Source organism: Magallana gigas, chromosome 6 (assembly GCF_963853765.1).
Source record: "Magallana gigas chromosome 6, xbMagGiga1.1, whole genome shotgun sequence".
Lineage (NCBI taxonomy): Eukaryota > Metazoa > Mollusca > Bivalvia > Ostreida > Ostreidae > Magallana > Magallana gigas.
In genome coordinates, this window is record NC_088858.1 from 54,680,106 (window position 1) to 54,700,639 (window position 20,534).

At 33.0% G+C, this 20,534-nt stretch overlaps 3 protein-coding genes and 2 long non-coding RNA genes across 6 annotated transcripts in view; 2 read left to right on the forward strand and 3 right to left on the reverse strand.

Moving 5' to 3' along the window:
- The window catches only part of LOC117685279 (uncharacterized), a 54,701-nt gene extending 53,741 nt beyond the window's left edge, over positions 1 to 960 (forward strand). Inside the window, exon 5 of the transcript XR_010714762.1 lies at positions 767 to 960. The gene's annotated coding sequence lies outside the window, so the exon portion shown is untranslated. The remainder of the gene's footprint in view (positions 1 to 766) is intronic.
- The window catches only part of LOC117688758 (uncharacterized), a 34,854-nt gene that overhangs the window by 11,665 nt on the left and 2,655 nt on the right, over positions 1 to 20,534 (reverse strand). The gene's annotated exons all lie outside the window — the stretch shown is intronic.
- LOC136276286 (ubiquitin-like modifier-activating enzyme 6) lies at positions 1,992 to 6,241 on the reverse strand. Its single transcript, XM_066087903.1, has 7 exons — positions 6,112 to 6,241; positions 5,693 to 5,771; positions 5,190 to 5,292; positions 3,482 to 3,609; positions 3,016 to 3,103; positions 2,780 to 2,874; positions 1,992 to 2,613 (listed from the first exon to the last, which is right to left on the reverse strand). Exons 2-7 carry the CDS (start codon positions 5,758 to 5,760, stop codon positions 2,553 to 2,555), a joined length of 543 nt encoding a protein of 180 aa, XP_065943975.1. The 5' UTR covers positions 5,761 to 5,771; positions 6,112 to 6,241; the 3' UTR covers positions 1,992 to 2,552.
- LOC105346791 (cyclic GMP-AMP synthase-like receptor 2) overlaps positions 9,395 to 20,534 on the forward strand; it is a 43,839-nt gene continuing 32,699 nt past the window's right edge. Inside the window, exons 1-3 of one of the 2 annotated variants that reach the window (XM_066087902.1) lie at positions 9,395 to 9,650; positions 17,099 to 17,147; positions 17,272 to 19,849. In XM_066087902.1, the coding sequence (XP_065943974.1) occupies positions 17,275 to 19,257 (1,983 nt within the window). In that variant the 5' untranslated portion in view covers positions 9,395 to 9,650; positions 17,099 to 17,147; positions 17,272 to 17,274 and the 3' untranslated portion in view covers positions 19,258 to 19,849. Of the gene's footprint in view, positions 9,651 to 17,098; positions 17,148 to 17,271; positions 19,850 to 20,534 lie in introns of those variants that run through there. The other variant, XM_066087901.1, reaches the window with a different exon arrangement.
- On the reverse strand, positions 10,435 to 19,630 carry LOC136276287 (uncharacterized). Its single transcript, XR_010714771.1, has 6 exons — positions 19,542 to 19,630; positions 15,367 to 15,445; positions 11,804 to 11,870; positions 11,331 to 11,408; positions 10,739 to 10,787; positions 10,435 to 10,449 (listed from the first exon to the last, which is right to left on the reverse strand). It is a non-coding gene; the product is annotated as an uncharacterized lncRNA (long non-coding RNA).

The window sequence follows — 20,534 nt, forward strand, 5'->3', positions numbered from 1 at the left end:
TTATAGAGTCATATAACTTTATTATTTATAAACCAATACCTACATGTAATACCTTGATGGATAGGGAAATTCCTATACTTTTCTATTTTACCTTTTTCGTGGTGTTTGAAAACAATTCTTTTTTGTAACTAAAGAAAAACTCATGATTTTTACGACAACAATTTTATAAAATCAGACATAATTGAGCTTTTTCACAAGAATATGAACAAAATAAATTTGGTAAAATATTGAATGTTTATGTTTTACATGTAATTTAATCCTTGAGATTAAATTTTCCTCAATTTATGCAATTTGAAGAGCATCGAGTGCCAATGAGCTATATGTTGTTTAGGTAAATTATGACTGGACTGTTTCTTCAAATTTCATGCATGTGTATCACAGTTGCTGCAAAATCCATAGTTATGTATTGAATTTTTCCAAATTTGGAATCATGGTTCTTTATAGTGTCTAGAGTGAATATATAAGCTAAGAATTGTAAATAACCACAATGACTGTTTTATATTGGGTATATCCCTCTAACTATTTTTAGAATCGGTAGGACAACAAAGAAGTGCCTTTAAGCAAAATAGTCCCTATACTTGCAGAGTGTATATACATTTATTGGGACATTTTAAATCAGAATGTTTGACACATGTCAGAAAAGAGGATTTGCAATTTTTAAAACAAGTGTCAAAATTGAATTATCATTTGAAGAAAAGAATTGAAATTGTTTGATGTACACCCTTTCCAAAACTGAGAAATTCCCTACTTTTACTTTCATTTTCAGAGTTTTTCAATACAGACGCATTTTGCCGGAAAACGAATCTGACTTCAAACCACGAAATTTTAACAGGAAAGAGACAATTTGATGAGCTTTCATTCAAGAGGTCCCTCGTTGCTGAACGAAAATTAGGGCCGGAGCTATGAACCCTAACGTTAACATTACCGCCTATGGAAAATGCATTAGTGGACTATACCCAAATATATATCTATAACAGTAATACATTTACAAATGTATGTATTTGATGATATTTTTTTTTAATTTAATTGATTTAAAGAAAAACCAACAAAATGACAATAACCCCTCCCTTTGCAGTGAATAGATATACCGGTAGCCAAGCAATGCTCTTCTGTTGATAAGACTTTCAATATCTTTCTAATAAGAGTCTTGACAGATGCAATTAGTTGTTTCAAATTTTCCTCACTTTCTCCTATGGCACAATTGAACTCCATATCAGAAAATTGATCCCTTAAACTCCTAAAACATTACCATAATTACCATACTATGTAAAAATATGTAAAAAAGAAAATTTAATATTGCAAACAATTTTAAAATTGCCAAAACACTACAATCATATCAGTAATTTTGAATTTCATTTAAATTAATGTCCAATAGGGTCACTTCATCAAATTACTTGACAAATAAATTTAAACAACCTCTAAAAATAGTTTAACTTCTTTATAAATAATTATATTATTTATTTCCTTATAATGATAGACCTTTTGGTTTACATGAAACAGTTTTAAAATAGCCCCAAAACCATCACCCATTTTACAGATCATCAATTTTCCCTAAACACATGCTCCATCTGAACCATGGCTCAAATAATGGCTCCCTTGGGACAAATGAATTCAGCCACACTTGTCTTTGATGTTCTCATTAGCTCCTAAGAATTTATCATTGACAAACAAAAACTTTGCATTGTCAGTTGATAGAATACTTATAAAAAATAAATTTTTTTATTAATTAAGACATAAAGACAAAAAACTCCATCTGGATGTATTTATATAAATATGTTTTAGAGTGTTTTCTATTAATTAATTAATAAAATCTGTAAGGATTACCTCCCTTACTTTTCAACATTAGTGTACAATATATAGAATAAGGAAAATGAAAACTGTCATAAAATCATTAAATCTTGTTTGATTTTAAAAAAAATTGAAGGTGCACATCTTCAGATGGTGTTCAACATATGTACAAATTGTTCCATGCAGTAATAAGAAATTCTATGGGGGGGGGGGAGGGCAAAGTTGCGTCTACAGACAGACGGACAGACGGACAGACAGACAGACGGACAGACGGACAGACGGACAGACGGACAGGGTGAAACCAATATACCCCCCTAAACTTCGTTTGCGGGGGTATAATTAAGACAAGAACCAATCATACATCAACCTTATCATTTTAATACACTGACAATTATTGTAAATTATATATGTGTATAACAGACGGCAATGTAGGTCAACAAAATATGAAAACCTCATCAATTATCAAGATAAATGTACATCTATTCTTCCTATATATAGACAGTTCTCTCTCTCTCTCTCTCTCTCTCTCTCTCTCTCTCTCTCTCTGCTGAATACAGATTTACATGTATTTTATTCACAGCTAACATTTTTTTCACAAACAAAACATATGAATAACATATATATTGTCATCCAGTTTATAAAACCATATATAAATAAAGAAGTCCTGTAATAGCACTAGAAGATGGTCCTATAATCAGCCGTCGTTAAACCCCGAAGTAATACCGAACGGGCGGACAGGCAATGTCCTCGTTCTCATTTCCTTCTTAATTAATGATCAGGTCCATATACAGCTGTCCTGAAGAAGGTTTTAACAACTTCACCATTCTACAACAGAAAAGCATCATTAGTGATTACTATTGTAAATGTATAACAAATGTTGGTAATTGCGATGTTATAATTCTCATGATTTAATACAACACAGCTGAATAATTGAATTAGGTACTCGTGTAAACTAAGGAATCTACATGTATAGTACTTGTTCTATACTCACTGTTGTGGCAGACGTTTTTTGTGGCCTGGCATAAACGGTACATACACCATCTTCACTCCGTGACTGACCATGGTGACCTCTAACCCGTATTTATCCTGGAGGTTGGAAAAATAATGATCTATTATCAATAAATCAATTATCATCAAAACCTTTGAGTTATTACAAAACTACTTTTTTGAGATTTACTGTCTTTGAAAAAATTCTCATTCTCCATCACTTCAAGAGATATTAGCTACCTTAAAGTATTGAAGGAATTGCTGAAGTGTAAAATCGGCTGTTCCGTGAACCTCCCACCGGTCCCACATGGTTGTTGTCAGTCCCTCTCTGAAATTCAATTTGTTACGTTTTATGAAAAATAATGTTTTCATTGAAGGATTATTTTAAATAGGATTCATAGTGAACTGTAATAAAAACACACACCAGAGACAAACAAATAATTAAAGTACATTGTAATATTAAAGACATTTCATTATTTGCCTCAAGTGCAATTTTTAAAAACCAGAACATCAGCGTATACTGGTCTGCAATAGACATTTTTTTTTCAATTCTTAATCATTTTTGGTGGCCCAAGATATTTCAAAATTACGTTCAATTCTTGTTGGAATCTGATAAATATACAGTAAAAACATTTAAAAAATAGATTACATGAATAACGTTCCATTATAAAAGGTATACATCATTCTAGCAGTGTAACATAGTTACTTTATCACAGTTTTCTCCACCTGTCCTGGCTCAGACAGTACAATTACTGGAAGAGCAAGGTTAAGGAAGGCATTCTTATACACCTCCAGGGGTAATTTGTCCAACAGCTTAATCAGCTCTATGGTGACCTGAAACAAAATACAGTACCGATCAGACCCAACCTAACAGAAAGTAAACCCCAACTAAACCCTGGGTTTACTTTCAGGGTTTACTCTGGGTTTACTAGAGTGGAACCAGAGTAAACCCCAAGTAAACCCAGAGTGGTCACAGAGATTAAACACCGATCAGAAAAATACCCCGAAAGCAGACGCTACATGTGTATTCGGAATATACAAGGGGCAGGAATTACAGGCAGTAGAATAATAAGATAAAATACAGGTCTGCTTCACACTTCAGTGCGTATAGTTGACTCCAAAAGCAATTTTCGAGTAAACCCAAAGTAAACCCCGAGTAAACCCAAAGTAATCCCCCAGTGGACCCAAATTTTCAAAAAGTAAACCCAGAAAGTAAACCCGGGGTTAATTTGGGGTTTACTCTGGTGTTAGATTGGGTCTGATCGGCACTGTAGATATATTCTGTAACTAGACAACATTGAGATGGTGACCAGGATGAACAGAATATCAGAGAATTTTGCTTTGACCTTGACCTATCACTTAAAAATTTTCCAGCTTGCATAGAACTTGTAATTCAATTTCCCTTTCATTACCCATTACATACAGGCATTTTTGTTCAATTTGAGCAAGATCAAGCAAATGGGAAATTATCTATTGTCTAAAACTGATTATAAAGAGATCCCCTATGACTTTCACATTGACTTGGTTTAAGGTCACTGTATGCCATTGACCAAAAAGCTGTGTCAGTAAAGTATTAGTCAACTAGGGCTAAGTGGAGAGCATATATATGCTCTTAAAAAGGGATTCTTGTGTGATCCAATATGACCTTGACACATCATTCAAGGTCCCTGCATACCCTTTCATCAAAGACACCATGTGGGTAAAGTATGAGTCAGACTGGAACAAAAAAAGAAAAGACATGCTACGGACAAGGATTGTCCATATTATTCTGCTATGACCTTCACATTTGACCTTAAAGATTGGTTCAAAGTCATTACACACCCTTTACTGAAAAGCTCTGTATATAAGAAATACGAGCCAAATAGGGTTAAGTGGAAAGAATAGATGCTCTGAATAAAGGATCTTTGAGTGGTCCAATATGACCTTCCTCCTTGATCTACAAATTTCAATCATGGTCACTACACACCCTTTGACCATAGACACTCTGTGAGTGAAGTATGAGCCAGATTGGACAAAGAGGAGAGAAGATATAACCCTGATGAAGATATCACATATAATGACATTAAACTTAGACCTAGAAAACATGGTTTTAGGTCACTGCACAACCTTTACCCAAAGGTACTTTGTGGGTGAAGCATGAGCCAGATTGGGCCAAGGGGGGAGAATATTTGCTCCGGATGAACAAATGGCCAGAAGGATGGAAAGATAGAATGATGGATAGACAGACTGATTGCTATAGAATGCTGCAAGATGGAAGCCCTTAGGCTAATGAACATTTCAGTTTATTTAGCTCTATGGTGACCTGAAGCAAATAACATGTTTCATAAAAATTCATTTTAATTTGGTTTTTTCCTCAATAGACAAACTGACATTTTGATGATATCTTACTGCGGTCACATGACAGAAATACTGACCAATCCACTGACGGTCGCCGTGGTAGTGGCTATGGCAGGAACAATTCTACCAGCTATTCTCTTGGCTTGCAGTCTGTCAATGCTCTCAATGTTGTACATAGTTCTACAATTGAAGTCAATGATGTAGTTATATGTGTGTAATGGTATACATGTACACATGTTTATATTTTTGAATCAATCCTGACTCTACCTAATTCAGGGAATATCTGATTAAAAAATGAAATTAATGAAATCAAGTAACAAACTTTTATTCAGTAAGTTCTGTATACATCAAAATATAAGTTACACATCATTTATAACTCTGATCTTTAAACACATTATAATAATCACAAGTCACAAATGAATTACATCCTCATTAAAACAAATTTTAACTTCACAAGCAAAATTTTGTAATATACAAAATTAATACATAAAAATGATGTGTTATCATAGCAAGTGATTGCATAAATGTTATAAAAATATTATTTTTTAAGAAGCATGTTTGCTGTTGAGTTGACACTGACCGCTGATGTAGATATGAAGTCAATGTGTTCATTGGTGTCATCATCTTTCTCAACTCCACATGATTCATTGGACTCAGCACTGAAATTATACACAGGAACTTAATGATTCATTGGACTCAGCACTGAAATTATACACAGGAATTTAATGATTCTTTGGACTCAGCACTGAAATTATACACAGGAACTTAATGATTCATTGGACTCAGCACTGAAATTATACACAGGAACTTAATGATTCATTGGACTCAGCACTGAAATTATACACAGGAATTTAATTAGACAATGGTATCTAATCTAATCTTAATCTAATTACAATCATGTACATGTACTCACATAGCATAAAAGATTCTTGAATAAGAATGATAATATCTTTTTCATATATGTGTTTACTTCAACAAGTGACATGGAGACAAACTGACCGTGTGTGACCTTGTCCTCATTTAGTGACGCCTGCAGGCGATTAACGGCGTCCAGTTAATCATCCCCACTTCCTGTTGTGTCGTCCATTGGTTTAGAGACAGATTCATCGGTCACAGTTCTCTATAACAGAAAAAAACTACCTTAAAAAAATATCTGAAAATTCTGTTTTAAAAATTCAACAAAGACTTTAATTTTACATCAGACAATAAATACTGATGATAGAATATCATATATATATATATATATATATATATATATATATATATATATATATATATATATATATATATATATATATATATATTTGTCTTACAGATTATAATCATCTAATTTCTTATGTTCTATACGACAATCTTTTAACATAATCAGTGATTAGTAACTTATTAATAATAAGTCCTGTCAAATGAATTGGTATAACAGAACAACAGTGGGTTGACAGAACTTGCTTTATTTGTTGGTCGGTACTCAGGAATGTCCATGCCTTCTATGACTGAGTTTATAGTTGTAAATGATGTATCCTAAAACACACAAAATCATAATTAAAGACAATCCATTACAGTAATCTATGGATTCTTATTTACACAACGATTTACTCAAATGAAGGCAGTAGAGGTCTCTTCACACATTTGAAAATCAGAATCACTTTTTAATTTCAAAAATATTCAAAAAAAAACTAACCTCGGAGCTGACTGGAATGTTGAAGACTCCAGCGTAAAGTCGAGCTGTGCTTACAACAAACTGGAAATGTCTGGAATTGAAAACATTGCCAGAATAAAGGGTTTGTTTGTTTTTATTGTCATGCACCAAGTCACAATGTTTGAAAATAGGGAGAGCATTAAATATTTAAATGAAATTTGACTTACACAGGGTTTTGAATGTTGAATTCCTGAGGAATCGGAGGCCGCTTGGGAGATTGCCAAAATAGAGCTGAAAACAAATACAACAAAGCATTAAAGAAGTGAAGATGTATGTATAATTTTCAGGAATGTAGAACAATAGGTGGTAATACAACATTGGCTTTTATTCTGTGGCATACAAGTACAGATGAAATGAATCGATTCTGATCATTTTCTTTCACCTATTTCGTAGGAATGTGACTGTTTCTGTTTCAAAATATTGTTGTATGATTTCAGCGATTGATGCTTCTATTCTTAATCTTCAAAAGTACGTCTTTAAATTTGTATAGTCAAATTTGTTGATGCCCAGTAAAAATTGATTCCCCTAATGAAGTAACATTTCATTCATTAATTAATAAATGTACACATACAACTAATGATAAGTTTGACATCAATTAAAGGGACATCACGTGTTGATTTCAAACTTATTTTGACCTCATCATTCGCTTAATTAAAATGGAATCTTACAGCCATCTTGCATCTTTGTGTCCAGAGGAAACACATGAAGGAGATGTTTTGCCTGAAAACCCAAAAAATTGAGAATTGGTCAATTTAATTACGTTAAAGTAACGACTTCCATTTTGAATTTCTTTCTTTTTTTAATTTAAATTTCCTATTTGAATTGATAGAGAAATGAAATCTATTTCATAAATTCAATACCTTGTGGTTAAAGTATTTCTGAAACTTGAGGCGAGCTAGCTGAACACACTGGCACCAGGTGGCCCTCCTGTTGGCGGCCATTTTGCTAACCTGGACAGCGCCATCCAGTGATTGTCCATTCTTCAATTACTAAATATATATAATAAATTATATCAAAATATTACACTAATAAAGACAAATACAAAGAGTGTGAACAAATTCTTGCAAAAATGACTTGCGTATCATTTATTTTGGGGGGGGGGGGAGAAGGGGGTTTATTTTCACTTAGTTTTGCTGAAACTAATGCATATGGCAGTAATAATGTAATATCAAACAAACATTAAAATCTGTTAAGCTGGTGCATACTTGTTGCTGAACAATTATAGAATCTCAAAAATTATAACAAAAAAATTGTTTTATTGCTAAAATCATCATTTTTTTTTTTTTTACAAAATTGCTAAAATAACAGAGAAAAGTTAGACTTACCCAGATCGCTCACAATTCTGAAAACTAATATCTGCCTAAATAACCAGCTCTGTGGACTGTACATCTAATAACTATTTGAAATCTTTTATACGTTAACTAAATAAAAAAACTAAGACAAAACATATAATCAAAATACATTTTTATCGTAAAGTTAAAATTTTTTCACACATACTTGAATAACTTCAGTCACTTGTCCATTCTGTTTCCAAAATTTATTGAACAAGTCGGGCTTCACGGCAAAGGAGCTCTCAAACTGAAATACAGGGGTAAAAAATACAGTATTTACTAAAAAAGTTCAACATTTTTCAAAATAGTATTAATAATGTAATGTCAAACAAAGATCAAAATCAATTAAGCTGGTGCATACTTGTTGCTGAACAATTATAGAATCTCTAAAATTATAACAACAAAATTGTTCAATTGCTAAAATTATAAAAAAATTTACAAAATTGCATAAAACACAGAGAAAAGTTAGACATACCCAAATCGCTCACAATTCTAAAAACTTCAGTCACTTGTCCATTCTGTTTCCAAACTTTATTGAACAAGTCGGGCTTCACGGCAAAGGAGCTCTCAAACTGAAATACAGGGGTCAAAAATACAGTATTTATTAAAAAAGTTCAACATTTTTCAAAATAATATTCTGTGAATAAACATCCACAAAGTATTTTTCCCTATATTTCTTAAGAAATGAAATTTGTAGATAATTTTGTAGCAATAACAATAGTGTTTATTTTTATCCTGTTATAATGAGTTCAAATGGTCTATGCAGAAAAACATTACCCTGAATCCCGATTGCTGAATGTTAATCAATTAAATAAATGTATCTTCACAGGGAAAATGAAACAAGAAAGATTTAAATGTCATTCCATCATTTAGAAAGGCAGAAAAGCTGATCATGATTAGCCATTCTAGAGTGGATGCATTATTTGTATCAGATTAGTTTAACTCAGGGTGTATATTGGTTATAGGTGTTTCATTGGTACCTTGTCTCGCGCCCACTGTATGCAGTGTTCAATATTAGCAGGAAATGACTTAAGGTGTAGTAGGGGTCACTCTGTTCAACAAAACCAGGAAAAGCTGTTTATAAACTATAGCTCATCCTATTCTTTAAACTTTTGATTAAACCAAGCATAGATTTCCTGTTACTTTTTTAAACGAAGAGAATTATTCTTTTAAATTAAAAAACCCAGGAAAAACAATAACTTTTTTACTGCGCATTCTACTTTTTTATTTTTGGAAAACGTGTCGCAGATTTCCTGATCATTCTCTTCAACGAAACCAGGAAAACCAGGAAAAGCTATTTCTGAACTATAAATCGCATCATTGTTTGAAATGCTTTATCAGAGAATGTATTGATTTTTATGATAAACTAGAAATTAATACACGTAGATAACCTGACTACTGTAGGACTCTGTGAGATGAGGTATGATGACCTGTACGTGACCTTTAGTTCCCAGGGTTCCACTCTCCAACAACGCTCTCTGATTGGTCACACACCGACTACATGTACACCAGTAAGTATGTTAATAAGGGATAAGTAAACCTTATATATTCAAACCTTAAATTATGCCTTACAGACAATGTGAATGCAAAATAGACAAATGACAATAATCATTACTAAAAGCATTATAGATGAAAGCTGATTAGCTATATATTTACAATTGTGTATTTGATATGAAAAGAGATGTATTACATGTATAATTTTGGTCTGGGTTCACATTATTTTTATTCACTGAATTTACATGCTGAGTATGTTTTCTCTAAATTTGAATGAACAAAACAAAGGTTGCCCTTAAAATCAAATAACTTTAAGTTTGGTAAATGTATGTAGTTACAGCCAATACGCTTTATATTCACCTGTCCACATAGCGTCGAGCCTCGATATTGTCAAGGGCATTCACCACAACATCCTGGTTCTCAAAGAAGGCGTCGTTATAAAACCTGTCTTCTGTCTGTGGACACACTAAAAACCAAACAACAAATCATTTTGCCTTGTTCTTTTATTTTGTCACATTCATACGAATTGAAACAGAAAATGTTTTTTGAAAAAAGGAGAAAACCCTAATGTTATAACATTCACTAGATCCTGTGTAGGCTTCATATAATGGCAACACAATAAGTTAGGACTACTAACTTAAATAACATAAAGCATATGTTTATACAGGTACTCAGTGTAAACTGACAGTAATAAACATTAGGTCTATAAACTTATTTAATGAATATACATGTAATTATAAAGCATTATGTTAAGATATAAACTGACAGTAATAAGTTTACTTGTACCTTTCTGTTGTTGTGCCTCTATATTCAGCTCTACAAGTAAAAACATGTAACATTTTAAAATCCATCGAAATGATAGTTGCTATTAAGCCATACACTTGTCTATTTTTATTCTAGCGTTAATTACATTGTTCAGTGAGGAACAACGTGATTACTTCTAGTGATAAAACCTGAGTTGAATATCATCATGAATATCATGTCTCGGCTTTTAACTTAATTTGTTGAATTGTTAGTAGAGGGTTTCTTGTATGTACATACCAGTAGATATGGTTTTATTTCTACCTTTCACACCTGAATGATAATCATTATGATATATATTTACCTGGATTTATCTGCAGAACAGCAACAGCTGCAGTGGTACTTTTGGGTTTCTAAAACAGAGAAAAACACTCCATTTCTTAACACTTACATATGTAATTTAGTACAAAGTAACAAATTTAAAGACATCTGACTTCTTCAGTAGCTAGGTTCTTAAGCTATAAAATTTCTTCTCATGCCCCTGATATAGTAAAACAGTAAATATTGATACAACCAAAGAAGGAATTTAATAAGGAGCTTCAGCGGGCAAATTTCTAATTTCATAACTGAAATATTTCTAAAAAAAGGCCTCTTAATTAAAATGATCTTTACTTCAAAATAACTGAAAGCTGGGTTTGGTCTTTCCGTAAACATGGTAAAAATCTTCAACTGTAATCTTGGGAATGTAGCTGCAATAAGCGACGGAACGTTTACTCTAAATTCCTGAATAATAATGGCCAGGTTAATATTGTTTTTTAATATAGGAAAAAAGAATTCATCCTTCAAAAATGTTTCCTTTTATCGGGCATTAAGAGACAAACTAAATAGGGCATTGAGACATAAAAAGATGAACAACAATAAACTAAACTTTCTGCCATGGTAATTTCAAAGTGTACCTGTATATCAGAAGGTCTGAACAGAAACTGACGATTGAGGTTGGATTTTTCAATCAGATCGTTGTCTGTAATGGTTATCTACAACGACCAAATATTATACATCAACACAAAAAGAAACAACATTGTATACAAATGCTAACAGACAAAACACAAGTTCTTCAGTCTAATTTTAGACAAAAAGGCCCACAGGCCTCATGACTCACTGCAAATTTTCTTTCTAAATTTGCATTCAATCTTTTTTATTTACCGTCAGAATACTAAAAGTCATTATTCGATTCTGTTAAACTGTTAACGCACACTGGACACTGGACAGAGAACACTTGCAATAGGTCACCACAGTGACTATAAAGTGAAATGGAATTGGTCAATTTAACTGAGAGAGACTTTAAATCAATTAAAACTATCAAATCTGAATTCTGATGTAACTTTTGTCATGCAATCAATATCTTATGATCTATTTTTAGAATACTTACACATCCTCTGTCTTTCTGGCCTAGCGTAATTCTTCAACATTTCACACCCAATAGCACCGCACCCCACCTACAAAATAATAACATGGTTCATTCACTACTTGAAACATTTTATAACCTCAATTCCCACAAAAAAAATGTGCTTTATGTAAAAATGGGACATGCCAATCACATCTTAATAAAATCTACTGATAGTAAAATCTCAAAGAATCAATACAACGATAGTACACTCAATAAATCAATCCAACGATAGTATTCTCAAAGAATCAATAAAACAATAGTACTCTTAATGAATCAATACAACGATAGTATTCTCAATGAATCAATCCAACGATAGTACTCTCAGTGAATCAATACAAAGATAGTACTCTCAATGAATCAATCCAACGATAGTACTCTCAGTGAATCAATACAATGATAGTACTCTCAATGAATCAATACAACGATAGTACTCTCAGTGAATCAATACAACGATAGTACTCTCAGTGAATCAATACAACGATAGTACTCTCAATGAATCAATACAATGGTAGTACTCTAAATGAATCAATCCAACGATAGTACTCTCAATGAATCAATACAACGATAGTACTCTCAATGAATCAAAACAACGAAAGTACTCTCAATGAATCAATCCAACGATAGTATTCTCAATGAATCAATACAATAGTACTCTCAACGAATCAATCCAACGATAGTACTCTCGATGATTCAATCCAACGATAGTATTCTCAATGAATCAAAACAACGATAGTACTCTCAATGAATCAATCCAACGATAGTACTCTCAATGAATGAATACAACGATAGTATTCTCAATGAATTAATACAACGATAGTACTCTCAATGAATCAATCCAACGATAGTACTCTTAATGAATCAATACAACGATAGTACTCTCAATGAATCAATCCAACGATAGCACTCTCAATGAATCAATACAACGATAGTACTTTCAGTGAATCAATACAATGATAGTACTCTCAATGAATCAATACAACGATAGTACTCTCAATGATACAACAAATTGACAGTTTTCTCAATGAATCAATCCAACGATAATATTCTCAATGAATCAAAACAACGATAGCACTCTCAATGAATCAATCCAACGATAGTACTCTCAATGAATCAAAACAACGATAGTACTCTCAATGAATCAATCTAAGGATAGTACTCTCAATGAATCAATCCAACGATAGTATTCTCAATGAATCAATACAACGATAGTATTCTCAATGAATCAATCCAACGATAGTACTCTCAATGAATCAATCCAACGATAGTATTCTCAATGAATCAAAACAACGATAGTACTCTCAATGAATCAATCCAACGATAGTACTCTCAATGAATCAATCCAACGATAGTACTCTCGATGATTCAATACAACGATAGTACTCTCAATGAATGAATACAACAATAGTATTCTCAATGAATTAATACAACGATTGTACTCTCAATGAATCAATCCAACGATAGTATTCTCAATGAATCAAAACAACGATAGTACTCTCAATGAATCAATACAATGATAGTTTTCTCAATGAATCAAGCCAACGATAGTACTCTCAATGAATCAATACAACAATAGTATTCTCAATGAATCAATACAATGATAGTACTCTCAATGATCCAATACAATGATAGTATTCTCAATGAATCAATACAATGATGGTACTCTCAATGAATCAATACAACGAAAGTACTCTCAATGATACAACAAAATGACAGTTTTCTCAATGAATCAATCCAACGATTATATTCTCAATGAATTAATACAACGATAGTACTCTTCATGAATCAAAACAACGATAGTACTCTCAATAATTCAATACAACGATAGTACTCTCAATGAATCAATACAAAGATAGTAATTTCATTGAATCAATACAATGATAGTATTCTCAATGAATCAATACAACGATAGTACTCTCAATGAAACAATACAACGATAGTACTCTCAGTGAATCAATACAATGATAGTACTCTCAATGAATCAATACAACGATAGTACTCTCAATGAATCAATCCAACGATAGTATTCTCAATGAATCAATACAACGATAGTACTCTCAATGAATCAATACAACGATAGTACTCTCAATGAATCAATACAAAGATAGTACTCTCAATGAATCAATACAATGATAGTACTCTCAATGAATCAATACAACGATAGTATTCTCAATGAATCAATACAACGATAGTATTCTCAATGAATCAAAACAACGATAGTACTCTCAATGAATCATTCCAACGATAGTACTCTCAATGAATCAATACAACGATAGTACTCTCAATGAATCAATACATGTACAACGATAGTACTCTCAATGAATCAATACAACGATAGTATTCTCAATGAATTAATACAACGATAGCATATCAATGAATCAATACAAATTAATTGATCTATGATTTTTATCTGTTTATATTTTAAAAAGCTCATGCAAACTACTCTGACAAAGTAGGAGGTTCCGAGTTCTTGAACATTATTGAGGTTATGTATATTTTCTGCACTGTCGCTACCTTTATATTCCGCATGAGTTGGCAAAGAAAGAATTTTATTGTTTAATTATATACCAATTTGTTTATTCCTCTACTCATACATAGAGTGTAAATTGTTGATTATAATTACGAGGGTTGTTCAGGAATTATTGAGACTTTTACTCTCACTCACTGAGGGAAAAAAGATAAATCGTTCAAATTTCACCTGAAAGTAAACCAGGATACCTTTTATCAACAGGAAAATTCTGAAGTTTATGACATCATTCATTCATTCTTAGTAAGCCAACAAACGTTCTTTTTATTTCAAAATTGCAACAGTTACATATTCCTTCCATCATTGATTTTTTTACTGTGAAATATCTCTTACACTCATTCTGTACATTTATTAGACCTGTTGAATTCAGTTTGTGTGTAAAAAAAATACGTGATATTTAGCCCCTTTGTTTTAATTTTAGTAAAGCAATCAATAAATAAACCCCAATTAACTGAAGCTTTTGACCCCTAATCATCGTATAGTTTTTGTTTAAGCAATTTTTTGGCAAGACAAGGTCTTCTCGCAAGATTCCCACAAATTTTATTTATATTTGCTGAGCAGTTTGAACCTTGATGTCAAAATTCAATAAACCGTCGTATTCAGATTTCTATTCTCGGTACGTTTTTTTAACTATCTCTGTATTTCAAATCGAATACAAGTGAAACTTGCACAAAAGTTAAGTACAATAAATAGCAAAATGAACATGTATAATCCAATTTCTTTTATCATTAATTGTAGGTCTACCAACACTTAAAATGTAGATGTTTAAATTTTTTCAAGCCCAAGTTTGGGGCTGCGACAAGTACCCCAACCATTGATCAATTTGTTTGTATACCGTTGTAAACAAATTATTAATTTGTAATATTACTTATCACCAAGAAAGGGAAATATTTGTGATGTCTCAAAAATTTCCAAACAACCTTTGTATTTGTTATGTGCTCAATGTTATGAGAACTACAATTAAAGAGATAAAAATAAACAGTTCAAACTGATTATAGTTTTTGTAACCAGGAAATTTTACCATGAAAAGTCTCAGCTTGGCCAACTCTTCACATTTCCTCTGTCCCAAACAGATTCTTTGAGCATCATATCCGTCATGTCTGAAAGCATATCAAATTAATGTTGTTAGAACCTACAGTAGATAGAGACTTAATTCTGTGAGCGTCTAGTTAACAAGCCAACAACAGAAGAGGTTTTTGGAAATACTTATTTTCTCAATGTGAATTCACTTCAGACAAATGAGATAAGAGTTTAATTGCTGCTTATATCTTTTAGTAATAACTAGTCTAATAGATATACAAATAAAGGAGAAAACAAATATTGGACCTGGATTTTACCAAGAGCCTTGAATATCTATGTTACAGTCTTTACAGAACAATATCAAAGATGTCTGTATATAAGGTTCGTTATGATAAATTTATTTGGGACACAGTGACTTTATTCACATAAACCCAGAAATATCATAAAACAATAATATTAAGTTATTTTAGCAGGAGATAACTCTTAAAATATACATGTTCATGTATTGCATTTCTCCCAATATAAGTCATAAAAATAATTATAACTCAGATAAAAATATTCAAAAACACTATCTCACCATTCTATGGGAATAAGATCATGACACTGAATGCTTGGCGAGATAATATATGAAATTGACATCTGACCCAGAAAATAACAAGTTCTGGTCCGCATTTCAATTGTAAGTCAATATTATACAAATATTGACTGGGGTTGAGGGCAACATTGATTATATTAGCCCCCGAGGGACAAAATATTGCCAGACGCGAAGCGGGGGGCAATATTTTCGTCCCAAGGGGGCTAATATAATCAATGTTGCCCGAAAACACAGTCAACATCTGTTTTGTTATATGAAGAAACAAACCAAAATTTAAGAAAGTAATTGAAAACAGATCGCCGTATTTTTCTCAGCTCAACAAAGAATTCACGAGTTCAATTTTGTGCAAAGTTCATTTTCAAAATATCCTCAGCATCAAACGGTCACTGGTGATATTCCGCCGACCGAAAGAATTAACACACAGATGTTCTACTTGATTTTACTTCACAGTAATTTGCAGATCCTTATATCCTTTATGATAGCAAACCGTCGCATTGCGCGTCCGTTGTTTACTTGCCTTGACTGACTGTCTATTATGACGTCACTTTGTTTTGGAGTCGCAAAGAGTAATTTACGTCATCGTTTACAAATCAACAAATCAGAGGCGATTATTTGAAATAGAGGGAATGTTCTCTAGATATTATTCCTAGCTGGTCAATATCAAGAAAATATTGAACGGTCAATATTTTTCGGACGAGCTAATATTACAATTATTGACTATTCATCTAAATAGAGTTATATAGTGAGAATATACTACTGAATATAACAAATAAACATATGTCTGCCCTGGTCAATGTGCAGACAAAGATTGTCAAACTTTGAAGGTAAAACACGTAAAACAATACATACAAAACAACCAAATTCAACCTGACACAAACAACCAAAAAACACTAAGTTCACAAATAGCAACTGGCCAACTCAGGATCAACCACTAGCTGCCCTTAGGATATATATGTTCAGGTGTATGAATTAAAAAAGGGTGGATCTAAATTTACTATGGGTATACTGGTTTAGATGTTTTTTTATTTACAATAACTTTATTTATTCATAAATCAACAATTTTCATACTCTTACAACTTCTATCAGAATAATTCAAAATGAAACAAGAAAAGCTTGGAATTCCTTTTTCTTTTTTTAGCACCTTAGAGTTTTCTTTATGAAATGGACTCCAATATAAACTCATAGATGTAAGTAAATTATTTTGTTATGTTCAATTTTAATTGTTTCTTTACTGTGTTCAGTTGTAACAAAAATCACTCTAGATATTGATACATTCAAGATTGACTTGACTTCATACATTTTTCAATTCAGAAAATGTCAGAGTCAGTGTATGTGGGGATGTGTCACAAGATAGGGACCCCACAACAGGTGGCCTCCAGGAGAGATATAGTGGATATCTTGGAGCTGTTGATCAATCAATATAATTATCGGGTGAGAACAATGTGGAGTGGAAGTGACAGGGAAGGATTCAGATTTCTTGATTCAGACATAGACGTTATGTTCTGGCCAACTTTCTTTCGAGTGATTTGGGACTTCTCTCAGTCTGAGTACTACAACATACACAGACAGACACTGATTCTCTGTGACAGTTCTGAGAGTCCAGCAGGATTTACGTTACTTTGGTTACCATTGGAAAGAGCTAGCCGGGCAGTGTTGTCAACGTGTATGAGAATGAATGGGGGACTCTATATATCAAGTTCAAAATTCAGAGAGATAATTCATACAAAAAGAAGTCCTGATGAAACAATACATGGACCATGTAGCAGTGGAACAAAAGGTTCATTAGAATACGATAATGCTCATTGTTTTGTCAGTGATTTTTGGCCCCCCTCTGCCGCCTCATGGATAGACAGGTGTCACTCATGGCCCCCACCTCATGTTGTCAACGACATTGTAAGAAATGGATGTCACTTTGTAGCAATAGGACACAAACTGGGAAATCATGAAGACAACGAATGGAGAATTTCTTTCTCTCAGGCAGAATACAAACTTGTATACTCAATGAATCATACACAGTTCTTAACTTATGGTTTGTTAAAATTGTTCTTAAAGGAAATAATTAACAATGAATTAGGAGATGAAGATAAACTACTGTGTTCCTACCACATGAAAACAGCTGTTTTTTGGGCCATTCAACAAAACACACTACCTCTCTGGTGTCCACAAAATCTTCTGGCCGGTTTCTGGGTCTGCTTCAAACTTCTCCTTAAATGGGTGTATGAAGGAATTAGTCCAAACTTTTTCATTCCAGAAAACAACATGTTTCTGAGTAAAATCCATGGCCAAGCACAAACAAGTTTATTCAGCCGACTGTATGGGTTGTATGAGAAGGGTATAGCATTGCTGCTACACAGTCCCTCCATTAGGTCCTCTATCATTGATGTCCTCTGTAATCCCAGACTCACGGTGTGTACTGATGAACACACTCTGATCTCTGAGGTTGAGTTTGATGTAGAACTATTTAGTGAGATATATAGTAATGAATCACCAAACCCATCAGACCTACAGTGCTGTATGAAGTACCTACACACAGTAGAACAGTTGATAGGTTCTCCCCTGTCACAATATCAAGTTGTAAATTTACAGAAATATACAACCACCATCCTTCAGTGCACTGCTTTTATATTACACAACATGTACACTAACACAGGTGTCAACAAACAGATGTATATTGTAGACAAAATGTCCTGTCACATGCTGAAATTAGCAGCCAAGTTTGGGTTTGTTTCTGACATGTTGTACATTGCCATGTATTATTACAAGACACTCAGATACAGGGAAGCTTTATCTGTTATAGAGATGACAAAGGTCAAGTTAGTACAGCCATATTTGATATATAATCTACATGTAGACAGAGAGAGGTATACTGAGGCTTTAGGGGGACAGTCCTGGTCTACAAAGATGAGACAGGCTGTAGCATGGAATATCAACCTTGACAAAGAAAAATGTTATTTCAATGAACTGCTACCAGAACAACAATCTGGTACACAATACACAACCTCTATATTGTCTATTCCTCCCCATGTACTGTTACACATGTTAGAGTTTTTGAGCTCTAGACATGTTGACACAATGAGAGCAAAAACAGCTCTAGATGATCTACAGGTACTAGTCCACCATGATCAGGGACTGTATATATGTTATGAAGACAGAGACATCTCCTGGGAGATCCTGGGGATCTGTCAGCAGATGGCAGGGAACCTCCAGGCTGCTCTATATTCATACCAACAGTCACTCAGACAAGAACCATCCAATGCAATACAAACTGCTTCCACACAGAGAATCAATGAGTTATAATTTTAAGTTCAGTTAAAAAAAAAAAATTAAATCCATGTGTATATGTACCAGATATTTACATGAAAGTTTTTAATAGGATCATACAGCTATAAAATTTTACAAAGAAATACAAGTTCTTTTGAGAAGCTTAAACATTCTGCAAAGTGCCTGTTAACAATGTCATTAATATCTCGCACAGTAGTTAGGTCACATGTGTGTACTGATGATGGTGAGATCACTACAATGGATATGAACACGACACCTTTGTTTTATTTTGAGGATAACCTAGCTATTGTTTCACTTACCTTGGTGTAAACATGTCTGGTGTGGCTGCCTCTTCTTTGTTTATTACATCTCTTCAATCCAAGTACAGCTGTAAAATAAATAAAATTACAATTATTACTCCGTGAAGGCTAGCTTATATCTTTAATGAGACACTATGTCAGTTTTGTACAATAATATACCATGAAGAGGCAATTTTCCCACAAGTGTAGCTGTAATGTTGTAAAAAATGAAAAAGTAAAAAAATTGTAACAGGTGAAAAAAAAAATACGGTTATAGGTTGAACAACTTTAAGTACAGATTAGAGTTACTAACTTTGGGTATGGGGGGGGGGGGGGGGGGGGGGGGTAAAGTATCTGAAAGGAAGTGATGTTGTTTAGAGTGGGGCAAGTCCATGGGATGTAGTTGATGATGCATGTTGGATGTGTAGTTCCTGCTGTACTTGCCCCAATGGTCACACCGTGAACACACTTATTCTCATTTTAATGTTAAAATTCCATCATAATTTCAAGTGTTCCAAACAAAAAATAATTGCACATTTTGCCTTTCGTTACTCAGTCATGCATATACTTAAACAATAAAATGTTTTCTTTGGTGATCTGTGGGCTATTGCAGAAAAAAAAATTACATAACCCGCGTTCATTCATGCAGGATGTGAAGGTAGCGATGTTGAAAATCTTTGTGATTAATACCTTGTGCAGTCCATTATCTTTCTTAGGTTGCGGAAGGTTTCGGTCAATTGATAACTGGTTAGATCAGGGTCCTATAAATTTCAGCCCTGTCATTTTCTACATAGCTATGAATCACAATTTGTTTTCTTATGAAAAAGAGAAGTTACTCTGTTGGTCTTTTAATACCATGTTTTAAATGGTACTTTCGAGGCTCCTGAACACTGTTTTGGTCTTCAACTCAACATATGTACGTCAAAAACTATGTTATGTAAAAATTAAATTTAATTTTTTTTCTCTAAAACGTTAATGAAAAACCATATGTGTGTGTTGGTGTAATTTTGTCTG